The sequence below is a fragment of the Staurois parvus genome, unplaced genomic scaffold (assembly GCF_062004578.1).
Source record: "Staurois parvus isolate SC_StPar_1 unplaced genomic scaffold, SC_StPar_1.0 ptg000120l, whole genome shotgun sequence".
Classification (NCBI taxonomy): Eukaryota; Metazoa; Chordata; class Amphibia; order Anura; family Ranidae; genus Staurois; species Staurois parvus.
In genome coordinates, this window is record NW_028317916.1 from 6,150,120 (window position 1) to 6,166,818 (window position 16,699).

General features: G+C 40.6%; 1 protein-coding gene and 1 long non-coding RNA gene across 2 annotated transcripts in view; one reads left to right on the forward strand and one right to left on the reverse strand.

The window, feature by feature from the left end:
• Positions 1-372: 372 nt before the first annotated feature.
• On the reverse strand, positions 373-15,820 carry LOC149467177 (uncharacterized). The gene is made up of 2 exons (XR_016311999.1): positions 15,358-15,820; positions 373-479 (listed from the first exon to the last, which is right to left on the reverse strand). It is a non-coding gene; the product is annotated as an uncharacterized LOC149467177 (long non-coding RNA).
• WNT16 (Wnt family member 16) overlaps positions 15,088-16,699 on the forward strand; it is a 43,198-nt gene continuing 41,586 nt past the window's right edge. The window contains exon 1 of the mRNA XM_089672111.1: positions 15,088-15,629. Within this exon, the coding sequence (XP_089528237.1) occupies positions 15,538-15,629 (92 nt within the window). The 5' untranslated portion in view covers positions 15,088-15,537. The remainder of the gene's footprint in view (positions 15,630-16,699) is intronic.

Below are 16,699 nucleotides of genomic sequence, written 5' to 3' on the forward strand. Positions count from 1 at the left end.
TTTCTTTCCATCTTTCCCTCCCTTCTTTCCCTCTTACCTTCTTTCCCTCTTTCCCTCCCTTCTTTCCCTCTTACCTTATTTCCCTCTTTCCCTACCTTCTCCCTCCTTTCTTTCTTTCTTTCTTTCTTTCTTTCTTTCTTTCTTTCTTTCTTTCTTTCTTTCTTTCTTTCTTTCCTTTCTCTCTTTCCCTCTGTCTTTCCCTCCTTTCTTTCCCTCTTTCTTTCTCGCCCAAAAAAAAAAATAAAAAAAATAATAAAATATAAAATTGTGAAAAATTACAAAAATAAAAACCTACCAGGGTTGCAAAGGTCGCTCTTGCAACTGGGCCCTGGCGTTCCGCCACCAGGCTCCCATGAAAGGGTATTCCCTCCCTTCTTTCTTTCTTTCTTTCTTTCTTTCTTTCTCTCTTTCCCTCTTTCTCTCTCTTTTTCCCTCCTTTCTTCCTTCTTTCTTTTCCTCTTTCTTTCTTTTTTTCTCACCTACAAAAAAAGTTATAAAATATAACATTGTGAAAAATTACAAATAAAAACTGACACTAGTGGCGGAATTACCAGGGTCGCTCTCAAAGGTCACTCTTGCGACTGTTCCCTGGTGTTCCACCACTGGGTTCCAAGGAAAGGGTCCCCGGGCTTTGAGCTGCTCAGTCCAAAGTGCCCAGGCTTATTTTTTGTCCCAGTCTAAACCTGATGGTAGCCAATCAGCTTCTAACTTCATCTTCTTCAATTAAGCTTTCACAAAAAAAAACAGAAGCTGATTGGTTTCTATACCAAGCTGTACTCTCCAGTTTTAGTAAATAAACCCCATTGTGTGGTTGTTAGTGCCATTGCTACTGCAAACCAGTGCATTTTTTTATACTGGCTAGTAGTATTAGATCACATATTGTCCTTTGAAATCATCACTGGATCTGGAAATCTATAACTTGCCATTCCTCCAGCTATTGCCCATGTTATGTATCTGTGAAAGTTTGATAGCAAAGCTGACAACTGCAAATTGTGGGAAATGCAAGAGGGACAGTTGCGTGTGTAGTGCTACCCTCTTGGGAGCCGCTGGTTTTGGGTCCCCCTTTTTTCCAGCACAGCCAGGCAACACGCATTTCTCAGACACAAGAAACAGTCCATGGGCTTGGATTGTTTTTAGTGCTTATTAGGAAGTTCACCTTGGATAGGGTAAAGGGGTTATGGGATACCCAATTTGATTGAATAAACAGTAGAATGAGAACAGTTTCCTGCTCTCGCACACTAAAAAAATGACAAACATTTGAATCATCATAGTCCACAGTGGAGTACTCCCCTTCTGTGAGCTTGGTGTCTCCTGAATCTCCTGAGTGGATTTTCAGCAATGTGACAACTTGTAGAAGCTCTTTGTCCCCTTAGTGCACAGATATTCACCCCACCTGGCTACGGTATCTTATCACAGGACAAGGAATTGGGTAAGCTATGAACTGTCCCCTGAAGACTTGCCACTGTTCTTGTCCTGCAGCTGAGGATAGAACTGCTTTCAGTCCTTCTAGCTGGGCTGGTTTCTCTCCAAGCTTTGCAGGCTCTCCTTCCCCGGTGAACTGCAGAGCAATAGAGCTCCCTCTTTCAGCTTCTCCTCAGTTTCCAGAATCCAGCCTGGAAGCAGAACCCCCCTCCTCCGGGGCTTGTGCTTTTGCTGGATGTCCAAAGTGTCCTTGTGCCTTTAAAGAGGGCTCCCTCCAGGCAAACCTGCCCTTAATTTATCCAGTGCTATATGTGTGCCAATTTAGAGACTCTCAGAGCTATGGCATATTAAACATTGTTTAATCACTCAGGGAATTATATTCAGTTTCGAAAGTAGCTATCTCAATGTGTCCAAACTAAAGCAATTTAAATAAGGCCACAATGTAGTGATGCTACTTAGGAAAATACAATTCCCTAAACATTTACATGTTTGCAATTTTCTTACAAAAAAACAGCACATTACACCGCCTGTCAAACTCAGCCATTAAAGTCAATGGTGCCGCATTGCAACCGCAAATTAAACACTTGGCTTGTGCTTGCACTGCATAAAAAGATTTGTCAGTTGCCTCTTAGCCGTGTTCTAAAAAGCGATTTGCGATGGATGAACCTAGCCTTAAAGTATATGTAGCACCTTCATAGTTAGCTAGGGTGAGCTAAGATCCTGATTGTCAGAGAGGAGGGTTGAGTAGCATCCTGGGTGTGATAGTCAGGAGGTTAAATTTGGGTCAGGGCTGAGAGGCTCTGCAGGCCAGCCCATCTGGAATTTACCCCTACTCTAGAGATTTGGAGGTGAAGGTCTAGAGGCAGTGGGTGAATCTGAGGAGTGGCTGGCTTGTACTCTTGACAGACCCTTGCCAATTCCCCAACAGGGGGCCTGGCAAGGGGCCAGGACAATCCTTGAGGGTAAGTTAGCCTGCTCAGTAGGAGGAGCAGGAGAGAAGTAGAACGGAGGAGGAAGAAGAGTGGGGTTGAGGTGCAGGAGCCTAGGAAGGAGGTCAAGGACTAGTTTCAAAGAGGAGTGGGAGTAGGGGATACCATGGAGGACTATGACTGCTTGACAGGGCCATCAGGAAGCATACACAGCCCAGAAACTGCTCGACCTCCCCAAGGGACTGAGCCTGTCCACATACCCCCTCGGTTGGGTCCTAAATTCACTTTCCCCCAGCCTAGAACCAGAGCCAAAAACAGGACATTACAAATGCTGGTTTGCAGGGTCCCTAATCCTTGTGTCTATCCAGGACTGGGGAGCAAGGACAAGTTACCTCAGTTCTCGAGGTTCCAGAGGCTAAAACAGGAACGAGTGGCTCTGGAGTTGGAATGGAACTACCCCTATGTTCCCCAGATGCTCATGGACATCATCGATGTTTTGATGGCTAGATCTCCAGAAGAGGATTTCTGTGTAAAGACTTGTAATATATTTCAGGAAGTTTGCCCTCAGTTGCCATTCCCTTCAGCATCCAATAAACCCCTTACCCTATCCAAGTTCTAAACCCCTAATAAAACTTCAAAACAAAGGTCAAGGACTGGCTTTGAAGAGGTGTGGGAGTGGGGTGGATACCACAGAGGACTATAACTCCTTGACAGGGCCTTCAGGGAGCTCAAACACCCCAGAAACTGCCGGACCTTCCCAAAGTACTGAGCCTTTCCACATACCCACTCGGTTGGGTCCTGAATTCACTGTCCCCCAGTCTAGAACCAGAGCCAAGAACTTGGAATGTCAAATGCTGGTTCGCAGGGCCCCTAATTCTTGTTTCTATCAAATACTGGGAAGCAAGGACAAGTTACCTCAGTTCTAGAGGTTCCAGAGGCTAATACAGCAACAAGTGGCTCTGGAGTTGGGATGGGACTACCCCTATGTTCCTCAGAGTGTCATGGACATCATCTATGATTCCAGGCAAGAGTGGTACTATTTGCATGTCCCCAAGCCTTTGAGGGGACCCTACATCACAGCTGCTTGGGAAATTAAGGAGGAGTGAGGCAGAGGTTGGACCATCTAAAAAGATAGATTGGTGGTTGTGAGGGCTGAAAGGCCTAAGGGAACCTACTCTATTTTGGCTCATAGGCCTGATGGCTCCACCTTTAAGCTATCCAGCCCCAAGCACTACTTTTAAAGGGGACGCCTACCACAGCTGGGTTTTGTCAGTGGTTTTTCATAGGGACTAAACCAGACTTCATTGTTGCTACTTCCAGACAGGCTGGTCTGGGAGTGTCTTAAGAAACCACTAGGTCTTTGTTGTCTCTTTGTGAGGGGCTCCTCCCCAAATAATGTTGCAATATTATGTAGTTAGCTAGCTAGTGCTAGTACTGCATTATTCTTGTTCTTTCTTATCTACTTTTCTGCAGGTTCCAGGACAGCGGTCTCCCTGATACACAACCAAGAAGAAGATTTCTGTACATCATGAAGGATTTCCCTTGAGGGGGGGTACTTCATGTACTTGTTTGCTATTCTGTATATACTCCTAGGTTGTAAGCTCGAAAGAGCAGGGCCCTCGATCCCCTCATATTTTGCATTGTATTGTTGTTGCTCTGTCACATGTTCTGTCCCCCTTTGTAATGTACAGCGCTGAGCGAACTATTGGCGCTTTATAAATACTGTATAATAATAATAATAATATACACTATATTGCCAAAAGTATTGGGACACCTGTCTTTACACGCACATCAGTGTTAATGGCATCCCAGTCTTAGTCCCTTGGGCATCCCATACACCCATTACCCTATCCAAGTTCCAAACCCCTAATAACACTTCAAAACAAAGCACAATGACTGGTTTCTGTCTCATGGTACACGTCTGAATGGAAAATGCATATTGCCTGGCTGTTCAGGACTATAGGGGGACCCAAAAACTCAGCAACTCTTAAGGCAGTAGAACTACATATAACCAAAGGCAAAACTTTTTTTAGTTTTGGACAGAGTGGAGAGGGATTAGAACACTTGTTAGGTTTTATTGCTGTCTGTGCCCCATTTAGGAAGATTCATCCTCTCCGTTTGTCCTGTTTACCGCTATCATTGAAAAGTAAAACACAATTCCAAATTTTGGGTTGTCCCCACAAAAGAAATAGAAGGGAAATCTTCCAATGAGGAATTCCTATAATTTTCTCTCACTTCCTGTTTGGCTATGTGTTAGGATGTGAAGGGAAATCTCCACAATGGGATACAGATGGCAAAAAAAAAAAATATGACAGGGGTTACAACCATCCCTTGCTCTGTTCAAAATTTTAAAAAAGTTTTGCCTATAGTTCTGCTATAAAGCTGAAGTTTAGTAATTTGTTTAAACAGCATTAAGGACATCACTTCTGTGTGCTGATGGCTACTTTGTTCCTTGAAGACTTTAGTACCCTTCCTCCTGGATAACACGGGAGTGCTGATTCTCCGGAGGCAAGGGTGTTAATGCAAATAGCTGTAACTGTCACAGGCACTTGCAAAAAAGCCAACTATACCCGTTCTTTCTGCCCCTCTGCTCCATCCATAGAAGCTGTACTATAGCTGGCACCAATGAAAAGTGCTCTATGAATGGAGGATGGGTAAATGAATGGAAAGTCTGTTCCTTTGGCAGGTGTAGTCACTCATATTAACCCCCACAGCACCAGAAAATCACTGCTGCCTGGGTACCTGGGTGGACAGATGACTAGAGATTTCAGCCTGAAGAACACAGCAGACACCAGCACAAGGGACACTTTTCATTCATCTAAGTATCATCCCTGATGCTGATTTAAAAAAAAAAAACACTAAATTTCAGCTTTACAGGCCCATTTACATGAGGTGCAGTTGGAATGCTCTCCAACTGCATAGACAGTCTAAAATGCAGGCTATCCTATGGGCATAGTTCACACCATTGCAGTGCAGTGAAAAAAAGAGTACAGCATGCTGCATTTTTTAGCACCACATAAAAGCAAAACAAATGCATGTAGAAGCGTGCAAAAGCACTTCAACGCTTTACAGTGCACATTTCTATGTGCCCGAGGAAAGAAAGAAGGAAGTGACCTCACAGGACAAATGCTGATAGAAAAACGCCATGTCAACTGCATGTAGATGCACATCAGCTACATGTAAATGTGCATAAAAATGCACATCAAATGCAGCATATTTGCATTGAAAAATGCACAATAGATGCGCAGTTTCTAATGTGAGTGTCAATAACTGTTACCTATGTGTAGGGTCCTGCTTATCTACAACTGATGTCAGCATGAATACAAAAAAATTATGGATAAAAGCATATTTAAAATCAATTAATAAACAATGTTAATTGCATGCTCTATTATTTAATTCATGGTTCTCCCTCACCACCCAAGTAATTTTGATGAAAAACATCAAGTTGAATGTGGTATTTTGTAATGAATACAGGTGTACCTCCGTTTACAAATGCTTCGGTTAACGTAATTTTCGGTTTACGAATAAAAATCCATTGAAAATAATGCCTCGGGTTACGACTTTTTTACAAATTTTTGTCACAATACGAAGTGTATGTCGGTGACAATTTTTAAATGCAATTGCCGGCTTTTTTTTTCTTCACTATAGCTCACAGAATTAGCTGTCACTTTCTCCAGTGCTACAGGATACTTTGTTTTTTTTATCTCAGGAAACAAACTAAAAGGAAACATTGTTTCTTTTAACTCCAGGAAATAAACTAAAAGGAAACTTTATTTTATCTGGGGAGAAAGTGACAGCTGATTCTCTGAGCTATAGTGAAGAAAAAAAAAGCTGGTAATTACATTTAAAAATCGACACTGACCTATAGTGACAGCAACTTTTTTTACCTTTTTCTGACCTCCAGAACGGATTAATTGGGTTTCAATGCATTCCTATGGGAACCACATTTCAGTTTATGAATTTTTCGCAATATGAAACATCCCGGAGAATGCATTAAATTCTTAAACCGAGGTACACCTGTAATTGGTTAGTAAGTGAATATGTCCTTGTACTTATAATTTATTTATACTGCAGCTAGAGTATCTATGGCTGGTAAATATATGAACATAATTAGACTACTACAGCAGCTTTTCCTAAATTATGGGCTGTAAAACAAATTGGGTCATGGAAGTGTTTGTGATGTATGGCCACTTCTGTGTGTAGTAATGTTTGTCCAAGTGTGAAATCAGGGGTAAGTCATATAGCACACTGACCTATAATGAAAGCAGAGACATATGGAAAACAAGAGTTCCTGGCAGGTCTGAGCTCTGCTGTACTGGAACTGAAAGAGGTTGATACCAACCAAACCCAATTCAGGTACTTAGACTGCCTGCATTATGAAAAAAAAATCCTGATGTATTATGAACACAGAGCTGCATTCATTTATGTCTTGTATATCTGCCCGGAGTTCCACTTTAATCCGTTTTTGTATATGTATAGCAATGCGTAAAACTATCCTGGGTTCAATTTGAGCAGGGCTAATCAAACTTCATGAGGTTTGGATGATATCCCAGGTCTCAGCCCACGAGACTTAGTAACAAATAGGATTCTCTAAGCCGAACAGATACATTGGAAATATTAACAGGGCTTCACTTGTTGTTGCTATCATTGATTTATTGTGTAGAGCCGAACCTCATTGAAATTGGGTAATGTTATTGCTCATATATGGGCATATGGCCATTTTTAGGCAATGATGTAACCTTCTCCATGCATTCCCAGCCCACTTTTTATATGTGACTGGGGATTCCTGACCATGTAAGTAAACAGGCCGGGTAACATCGGCGGTTGGTAAGGATGTGGTAGGTGCAAGCACCCACTGCTTCCTTAGCAACCATTGACAGCCAGAACCTATCATATTCATCCACACCAAATGCCATCAACATTCAGTGACTGGATGAGCATCTGAACAGCCAATATTCAGTTTGAACTTACATTTGGACTCAACACTGAGCTCATCTCTATTGCATTATTATTATTATTATTATTATTAATAATAATAATAATAAAAATTCAATTTTCTGATGTACAAAAAATAAACATTAATATCTCTCCTTGAATAGAAACATATGCGTGATTCCTATAAACCAGGGGTTCCTAAACCTTTTTATCTATTATGATTGAAATACTGTGGATAGAACTTTTACTTTCTTTCTAAAAAAGCTAGTTGCCTGGCTGTCATGCTGACTTTTGACTTCAATAGTCACTCTCCTGGAACCATTAGACCCTTAGTCATTGAAGGTAAAGCAAATGTTAATGCCTGAATACACAATTTTGCAACTTTGACATGCGTTAGTAAAAACTGTCGAGAGTATCGCAAATACTTTGTGTATCCAGGTGGTTTATACTTTTTTTCAGGACAAATTGGGCTTTCTTGGTAAATGGTAATGAATATCTCCTTTATTATCAAAGGAAAACTGTCCCAAAATAGCAAAAAAAAAATTATTTTTTAATTTAGCTGTTTATTTCAACCAAAAAAAGCCCCCAAATTATCCTGCTTCTGATGCAGCAATACCATATATTTGTATATTATTAGTTGTTTGTACCTATAATAGGGTCCAGAATGTATTGTGCATAGTTTGCTTGTTTTATCCCACCTAAAACACACTGATACTGATACTAATTTAAAAAATGCATTTAAAAAAAATCCTGACCCTGACCTTTTCTTTTTTTAAGTATTTTTTGACACTTTTATTTGTTTACATCTTTCTCCCCTAGAAGGGGGGGGGGGAAGAAAACACATGGGCTGGCTTTGCAGTGACTGATCACTGTGATAGCCAATCAGAAGCTATCACAGCTATCAGGTGACCAGGAACTGGGAGTCCCTGGTCCCGATCGTTAGTATGAGACCCGAGGTTTTCGATGAGAGCCCAATGTCTGTGCTGGGAGCGTGCTGTGTGGTGCGCTCCCAACACAAAGACAGGTATGCATACATCATGGATAAAGACCCACTTCTGTGAGGTCTTAAATATGTGTACTGTCGGCAGGGAAGGGGGTTAAGCTGACTATGCAATCTGATTGTACAATCTCCTTTAGATCTACCATCAACTATGTAGCAGAAGGGCCTACCTGATTTGATACAAATAGAATGGATTTTGTAGGTTTGTCCTTATATTACATATTTTTAGTAAGTGTAAAGGAGATTGCACAGAGAATGTGTGATCAAACTGTATAAGGTGTGGACAGAAAAAATAAATACTTAAGCTGGCCATACACTATACGAACTCCCTTATGGTGGCCATACATGCAATGATGAATGATCAATTTCTTTTCTGATCGATCTCTACTGATAGAAATAATTAATCTATAGTGTACACCCCATTCAATCAATATGCCATACATTGGGAATTGATTTAGCTCATAGTTGGAAGATAGGAACGCAAGGTATCAATAGCATCTCTCTGTCCACCATGCAACCTCTTAATCTGATCAATTAAAATATGATCAAATTCATGACCAAAGCATCTCAGGGCTGTCAATGGTTGCAAAACAACTGATAATTTTCTGCCTTGATCAAATCCAATCTAAATTCAATCTAAATTGGAAGGGAAGTTATGCCTATTTGATTTCTTCGATAGTTTTGATCTAATCACATCACAGTCATATAATAAAAACAAAGTGTGTATGATCACCATTAGATTTACCAAAAACTATGTAATATGAAGATCAACCTAAAGTCCTAAACAATACATTCAGCTTGTATCCAGATAGGCAGACTCTCACATCTTCTCATGTGATTTCATTGGAAGGCTGCAAACTCTTCCAGGTTCAGGCACCACCTCCCAGTGATGTTCCTCTGGACCAGCCCCCTCCTCCTTTAATTATTTGAATGACTGTAGGGCTCACTGGGAGGCATTGGGGAATGCACATCATTCACCTAGATGAGGAAGGAGGATGGGATGCTTTCCGAGACCACTACAAGTAAAAGAAACTAAGTAAGGAAAAAACTATTTATAAAAATGTGTAACCGAAGGGGGGGGGTTATTTTTAAGGGTGAAGATCACATTTAAACTGCAATGGCAACCAGATGGGAGTGTGCACATGCCACAGCTGCGATGCTTTGTGGCTGCTGTAAAAATTATACCCCTGTCGCTATGCCACAACCACCCTGCAACTGCACGAAAAGATCATGGTTGCTGCACAGTGGTGCAGCATTTCTGATTTAAAACAAGTGGTAAAGAGGTAGCATATTGGGTTGATTTACTAAAGGGTAATAGACTGTGCACTTTGCAAGTGCAGTTGCACTCATTTTCCTCAGAGCTGAGTGAATGAGGTGAACCTCTGCTGATTTCCATCATACAATCATGTGCACGTTAAAATGCTGTTTTTTTTATTTTCTCTTCATCTGATTGGGTATTATTTACAAAGTAAAGCTTCACCACATTCACTAAGCTCTGGAAAAAATTAGTGCAACTGCAACTGCAAAGTGCACAGTCTGTTTGCCTTTAGTAAAACAACCCCATCATACACCTCTGTAAAGAAATGCACCGCAGATCAAAGGGGTGGCAAAGTCTGCTGCACCTCATAACTTAAGGCTAGGCCCACATTGGTGTGACACCCACACTAAATATATAATGCAGTTTAGGAGATGTGTGGGAGTACCATTAGTCCTAATGGCACCCCCACACTGATAACTGTGGTTTCCCTGTGGGCCACATTTTCTGAAAAGGTGCAGGAAATAATTGGGCTGCTGTGCCCCAGCAAACACAACCACAGGGAAATTGCATAGATGGGAACCCTGCCTTAGGGAGACTGTACAATCTGATTATATAGTGTATGGTCAGCTGATTTTCCTTTGTAGCATACTTTGTTTCAAATGAGTTAATCAGAGAAAAGAAATGCTAATTCAGTCATCATGTATGCCCAGTAAAGCAGATGCTGTGAGAACAGGCAAATGGTTGGCACTGGCAGTAGTATGGTTCTATGATCAGACATAGAACAGATAATTAGCTGGCACTGGCAGTAGTATGGTTCTATGATCAGACTTAGAACAGACAATTAGCTGGTACTGGCAGTAGTATGGTTCTATGATTAGACTTAGAACAGACAGTTAGCTGGTACTGGCAGTAGTAAGGTTCTATGATCAGACTTAGAACAGACAGTTGGTAAGGGCAATAGTAAGGTTCTATGACCATACTTAGAACAACCAATTAGTTGGCACTGGCAGTAGTATGGTTGTATGATCAAACTTAGAACAGGCAATTGGTTGGCACTTGTAGGGTGATTCTATGATCAGATTTAGAACAGAAAATTGGCTAGTACTGGCAGTGGTAAGGTTGTATGATCATATTTAGAACAGACAATTAGTTGGCACTGGCAGTAGTATGGTTCTATGATCAGACATAGAACATATAATTAGCTGACACTGGCAGTAGTATGGTTCTATGATCAGACATAGAACAGATAATTAGCTGGCACTGGCAGTAGACATAGAACAGACAACTAGCTGGCACTGGCAGTAGCAGTAGTAATTACCCAAAAAACATATGTCTATAGCGAGCGCACAAAATACTATAAACTAGACAATGAAATACAAATATAATAAAAATATAACATATGTATAAATAATGTATAAAAAATGTCCAGCTGCCAATTGCACCAACCAAGGATATCCTGGACCTGGTACGTATCAATAAATAAATAGGTGCAGCTCTAAAGTATAAATAAGCATATAGTGCCAAATTGCACACAATATAACAGAAACAGTCAATAGGTGCAAAAGACATGAAAGCTTGATATGCAGTAGTCAGCAGGAAGTGAATCCTCCTTTGCAATATAATAGTGACTCCGTGCTCCAATCTGTATAAATTGCGCACTCACCAGATGCACAAGGAATTAGTGCATTAGATATAAGCTCTCTGCAGGGTCCCCTTTAAGGTAGATCAGTCAGCCTGTCAGGAGTATGGATCCTCTGTGCGGACACCAGCCTCTAGTACAACTCCTCTTCCACTGGGGGTCTCACCGAGCAGATGGCTCAAAGCCAAGCACCACCTACAGCTGGCGATGGGCGGTACTGCAAGGGAAGCCAGAAGTGGTAGGGCGGCTGGTGGTGCTTGGCTTTGAGCCATTGCAAAGAAGGATTCACTTCCTGCTGACTACTGCATGTCAAGCTTTCACGTCCTTTGCAGCTATTGACTGTTTCTGTTATATTGGGTGCAATTTGGCACCATATGCTTACTTATACTTTAGCGCTGCACCTATTTATTTATTTAGCAGTAGTAATTAGCTGGCACTGGCGCTGGCAGTAGTATGGTTCTATGATCAGACATAGAACAGACAATTAGTTGGCACTGGCAGTAGTATGGTTTTATGATCAGACATAGAACAGATAATTAGCTGGCACTGGCAGTAGTAATGCTCAATGATCATACTTAGAACAGACAATTAGTTGGTACTGGCAGTAGTCAAAGGATCTATGTTCATACTTAGAACAGACAATTAGTTGGTACTGGCAGTAGTGTGGATCTATGTTCATACGTAGAACAATTAGTTGGCACTGGTAGTAGTAAGGTTGGATGATCAGACTTAAAACAATTAGTTGGCACTTGTAGTGATATGTTTCTATGATCAGACCTAGAACAGACAATTGGTTGGCACTGACAGTTTTATTGTTCTATGATCAGACTTAGAACAGGCAATTGGTTGGCACTTGTACGGTTATGATTCTATGATCATATTTAGAACAGAAAATTGGCTGGTACTGGCAGTAGTATGGTTCTATGATCAGACTTAGAACAGGCAGTTGGCTGGTACTGGCAGTAGTACAGTTCTATGATCAGATTTAGAACTGTCAATTGGCTGATACTGGCAGTAGTATGGTTATATGATCAGACATAGAACAGATACTTAGCTGGCACTGGCAGTAGTAATGTTTGATGATCATACTTAAAACAGACAATTAGTTGGTACTTGCAGTAGTAAGATGCTATGTTCATACTTAGAACAGACAATTAGTTGGCACTGCTAGTAGTAAGGTTGGATGATCAGACTTAAAACAATTAAGTTGGCACTTGTAGTGATATGTTTCTATGATCAGACTTAGAACAGAAAATTAGTTGGCAATGGCAGTTGTATTGTTCTATGATCAGACTTAGAACAGGAAATTGGTTGGCACTAGTAGGGTTATGATCCTATGATCAGATTTAGAACAGACAATTGGTTGGCACAGGCAGTAGTATGGTTCTATGATCAGACTTAGAACAGGCAATTGGTTGGTGGCGGTAGTATGGTTCTATGATCAGATGTAGAACAGACACTTGGTTGGTGGCAGTAGTATGGTTCTATGATCAGATGTAGAACAGACACTTGGTTGGTGGCAGTAGTATGGTTCTATGATCAGATGTAGAACACACAATTGGTTGGTGGCAGTAGTATGGTTCTGTGATCAGATGTAGAACAGACAATTGGTTGGTGGCAGTAGTATGGTTCTATGATCAGATGTAGAACAGACAATTGGAGTGTGGCAATAGTATGGTTCTATGATCAGACGTAGAACAGATAATTGGTTTGTGGCAGTAGTATGGTTCTATGATCAGACGTAAAACAGACAATTGGTGTGTGGTAGTAGTATGGTTCTATGATCAGACGTAGAACAGACAATTGGTTGGTGGCAGTAGTATGGTTCTATGATCAGACGAAGAACAGACAATTGGTTGGTGGCAGTAGTATGGTTCTATCATCAGACTTAGAACAGACAATTGGTTGGTGGCAGTAGTATGGTTCTATCATCAGACTTAGAACAGACAATTGGTTGGTGGCAGTAGTATGGTTCTATGATCAGACGAAGAACAGACAATTGGTTGGTGGCAGTAGTATAGTTCTATCATCAGACTTAGAACAGACAATTGATTGGTGGCAGTAGTATGGTTCTATCATCAGACTTAGAACAGACAATTGGTTGGTGGCAGTAGTATGGTTTTATGATCCTGCCAGCCCACGGTCTGATTCTGAGTCTGAGCACCGTGGATGAGATGACTAGTCTGCAGATCAGCTCCCTCCTGTCATCTATCACCATGATCCTGTCATCTGTCACCTTGATCCTGTCACACCATCCCGACTGCAGACAATAGTCTCGTCCTAGCAAAGTAATAACCCTTGCCACTTGACTTCAGCAGCAGCTCTGGGAAGGCAGAGAATTAAAATGAATTTAGTGAACAGGCAGGAGACATTAGAGAATCTTAGGAGAATGCTGCACATGTGTTTCCCCTTATCCTAACCCCTTCAGTGGGCTCTGCATCTTATTCCACCAGCTAATTGTATAAAGTGACGGGAGGCTGGTGACTGCCTTCACTACTTCAAATAGTCTGCAGGAGATTAGAGGGGATCAGTCTCCCTAGGATCTCACATAGAGCTTGCAATCAATCTCTCCTGTCCGGACGGATATCCTCCCTCTACAGAGATCAGCTCACTGGTAACAGCACATAGGCCCTGGAGAGCTGCAGAAAGTGACATTGTGACAGTGCACAGCTTTATTATTAGGATCACAGGTCACACTGCAAGAGAGGGGTCTGTAGTGATCAGCATTTATTATTGCTGCTTCCTTTCTAGGTATCTAAGCCATGCATTCATATCAAATGTTATGCAGGGAAATCATCATTCATTTTTTGATACTTTTATTATGCGCAGCCCTTATCTGCATAGCTAGCCTCATTTCTCTGCATGCATGTGGTGCTGTGTGATCCACCAAATAATAGTTGTTAATTCAGGTACTGCTGGTTTGTGTGATCCACGAAATAATAGTTGCTAACTCAGGTACTGCTGGTTTGTGTGATCCATGAAATAATAGTTGCTAACTCAGGTAGTGCTGGCTTGTGTGATCCACGAAATAATAGTTGTTAATTCAGGTAGTGCTGGTTTGTGTGATCCATGAAATAATAGTTGTTAACTCAGGTACTGCTGTTTGTGTGATCCATGAAATAATAGTTGTTAACTCAGGTACTGCTGGTTTGTGTGATCCATGAAATAATAGTTGCTAACTCAGGTACTGCTGGTTTGTGTGATCCATGAAATAATAGTTGCTAACTCAGGTAGTGCTGGCTTGTGTGATCCATGAAATAATAGTTGTTAATTCAGGTAGTGCTGGCTTGTGTGATCCACGAAATAATAGTTGTTAATTCAGGTAGTGCTGGTTTGTGTGATCCATGAAATAATAGTTGTTAACTCAGGTACTGCTGTTTGTGTGATCCATGAAATAATAGTTGTTAACTCAGGTACTGCTGTTTGTGTGATCCATGAAATAATAGTTGTTAACTCAGGTACTGCTGTTTGTGTGATCCATGAAATAATAGTTGTTAACTCAGGTACTGCTGTTTGTGTGATCCATGAAATAATAGTTGTTAACTCAGGTACTGCTGTTTGTGTGATCCATGAAATAATAGTTAACTTAGGTAGTGCTGGTTTGTGTGATCCATGAAATAATAGTTCCTAACTCAGTTAGTGCTGGTTTGTGTGATCCATGAAATAATAGTTCCTAACTCAGTTAGTGCTGGTTTGTGTGATCCATGAAATAATAGTTCCTAACTCAGGTAGTGCTGGTTTGTGTGATCCATGAAATATCAGTTGCTAACTCAGGTAGTGCTGGTTTGTGTGATCCATGAATTAATAGTTGTTAACTCAGGTACTGCTGGTTTGTGTGATCCATGAAATAATAGTTGTTAACTCCGGTACTGCTGGTTTGTGTGATCCATGAAATAATAGTTAACTCAGGTACTGCTGGTTTGTGTGTAAGAGTAGACATTGACCGCAGACTAGCAGCACAGGGCTCTGATGTCGCATAGAAGAGCTGTCACCCTGTACAAGACCTCTGCACCTCCCACCCTACATGGACGAGCTGGCCAATAAGATCTGCCTTGATGCATGCATTGTTATTCATCAGAACACTGGCCAATCACAGATGGAATTCCATTGTAACCAAACAGGCTAAGTTGAAGAGCCTGGAGAGAGGACTTACAATCAAAGAGAAGGATCTTACCTGGGGTACAAGGACTGGACCGACTGCACCATCCATCACATCAGCAGCATCCATTGAACATTCTCTAGGGAAATGATTGAAGAATCAGAAGTAAAGGACTGCCTGAATTAATAAGTACCTGCTTGGAAGGTCAAAACAAAAGCTCCAGTGAGGCTCCAGGAGAAAATAAATGTTCTGGAGATGGAGAAGGGGACTTCTTTGGGACTTTGTCATTTCTGTGTCCTCCTGACCCTATTCATGGCGATTTTCCCTTGCTCGCATGGAAACTGGATGTAGGTACCTTTGATTTCTTTCATTATCTTCAAATGTCCATAGATGTTCCAGATTGCAGTTTTTTTTTCTTTGCAAAAAAAAAAGATGATGTTAAACATTTATCCAAACGATCCATCTTCTCTCTGCTGGGTCCTCACAGTTGTAATTATAAGCAAAGTGTCCAATTTGCGGTCATATGTTCAGTCCCATAGCAGACTAGCACTGAAGAATTAGAGAGTTCCAGTATCAGCACTCTTTTCCTAAACAGCAAAGCCTTTTTCCCAAAGCACATCTGGAGTCTCCAAACAAAGAAAATGACAGCTCTCAAACATGTTTACATGCAGCTCTAAAATATGTTAAACATATTTCATTCCATCTCCATTGCAAGTTCACTTCTGGTTTGTCAAAATATTTCAAGCTGACCGCCCTTGTTTCTTTGTGGGACTTGAGGATTTGGCATGTTCCAAAGAGGCATATTTTATTAGGTGGATTCAAACATTATGTGTTAAGTCTGCTCTTTGCCTCCAGAGAAAACTTTCTTAAAGGTATTTTTTTCTGCTTGCAATTGACAACATTGTTCCAAATTCATGCAATTTTTTTTTCAATTTAAAATAAATAAAACTATTTTGTGTAGGTTTAGCTTATTTTTCTGTTTGAAATTGGGAACGTTCAAAATCCATGTAAAGGTATTTTATTTTCTAATCTAAGAAGTAAAGGAAATTATTTCGTGTAGATTTAATTTTTTTCTGTCTGCAGTTGGCAACATTGTTCTAAATCCATACTAAGGTTTTTTTTTTTTTTAATATAATCTAAAAATAAATATGGTATAAAGTAAAACCTTTTCATGTAGAAAACTATTTCATGCAGGTTTAGCTTTTGTTGTTTTTTTTTTTTCAATTGGCAATGCTGTTCCAAACCCATGGAAATTTTTTTTTTTTTTTTAGCTTTTTTTTTTGCAGTTGGCAACATCCTTCCAAATCCATGCTAAGGTTTTTGTTTTGTTTTTTTTAAATATAATCTAAAATAAATATAGTATAAAGTAAAACATTTTCATGTAGAAAACTATTTCATGTAGGTTTAGCTTTTGTTG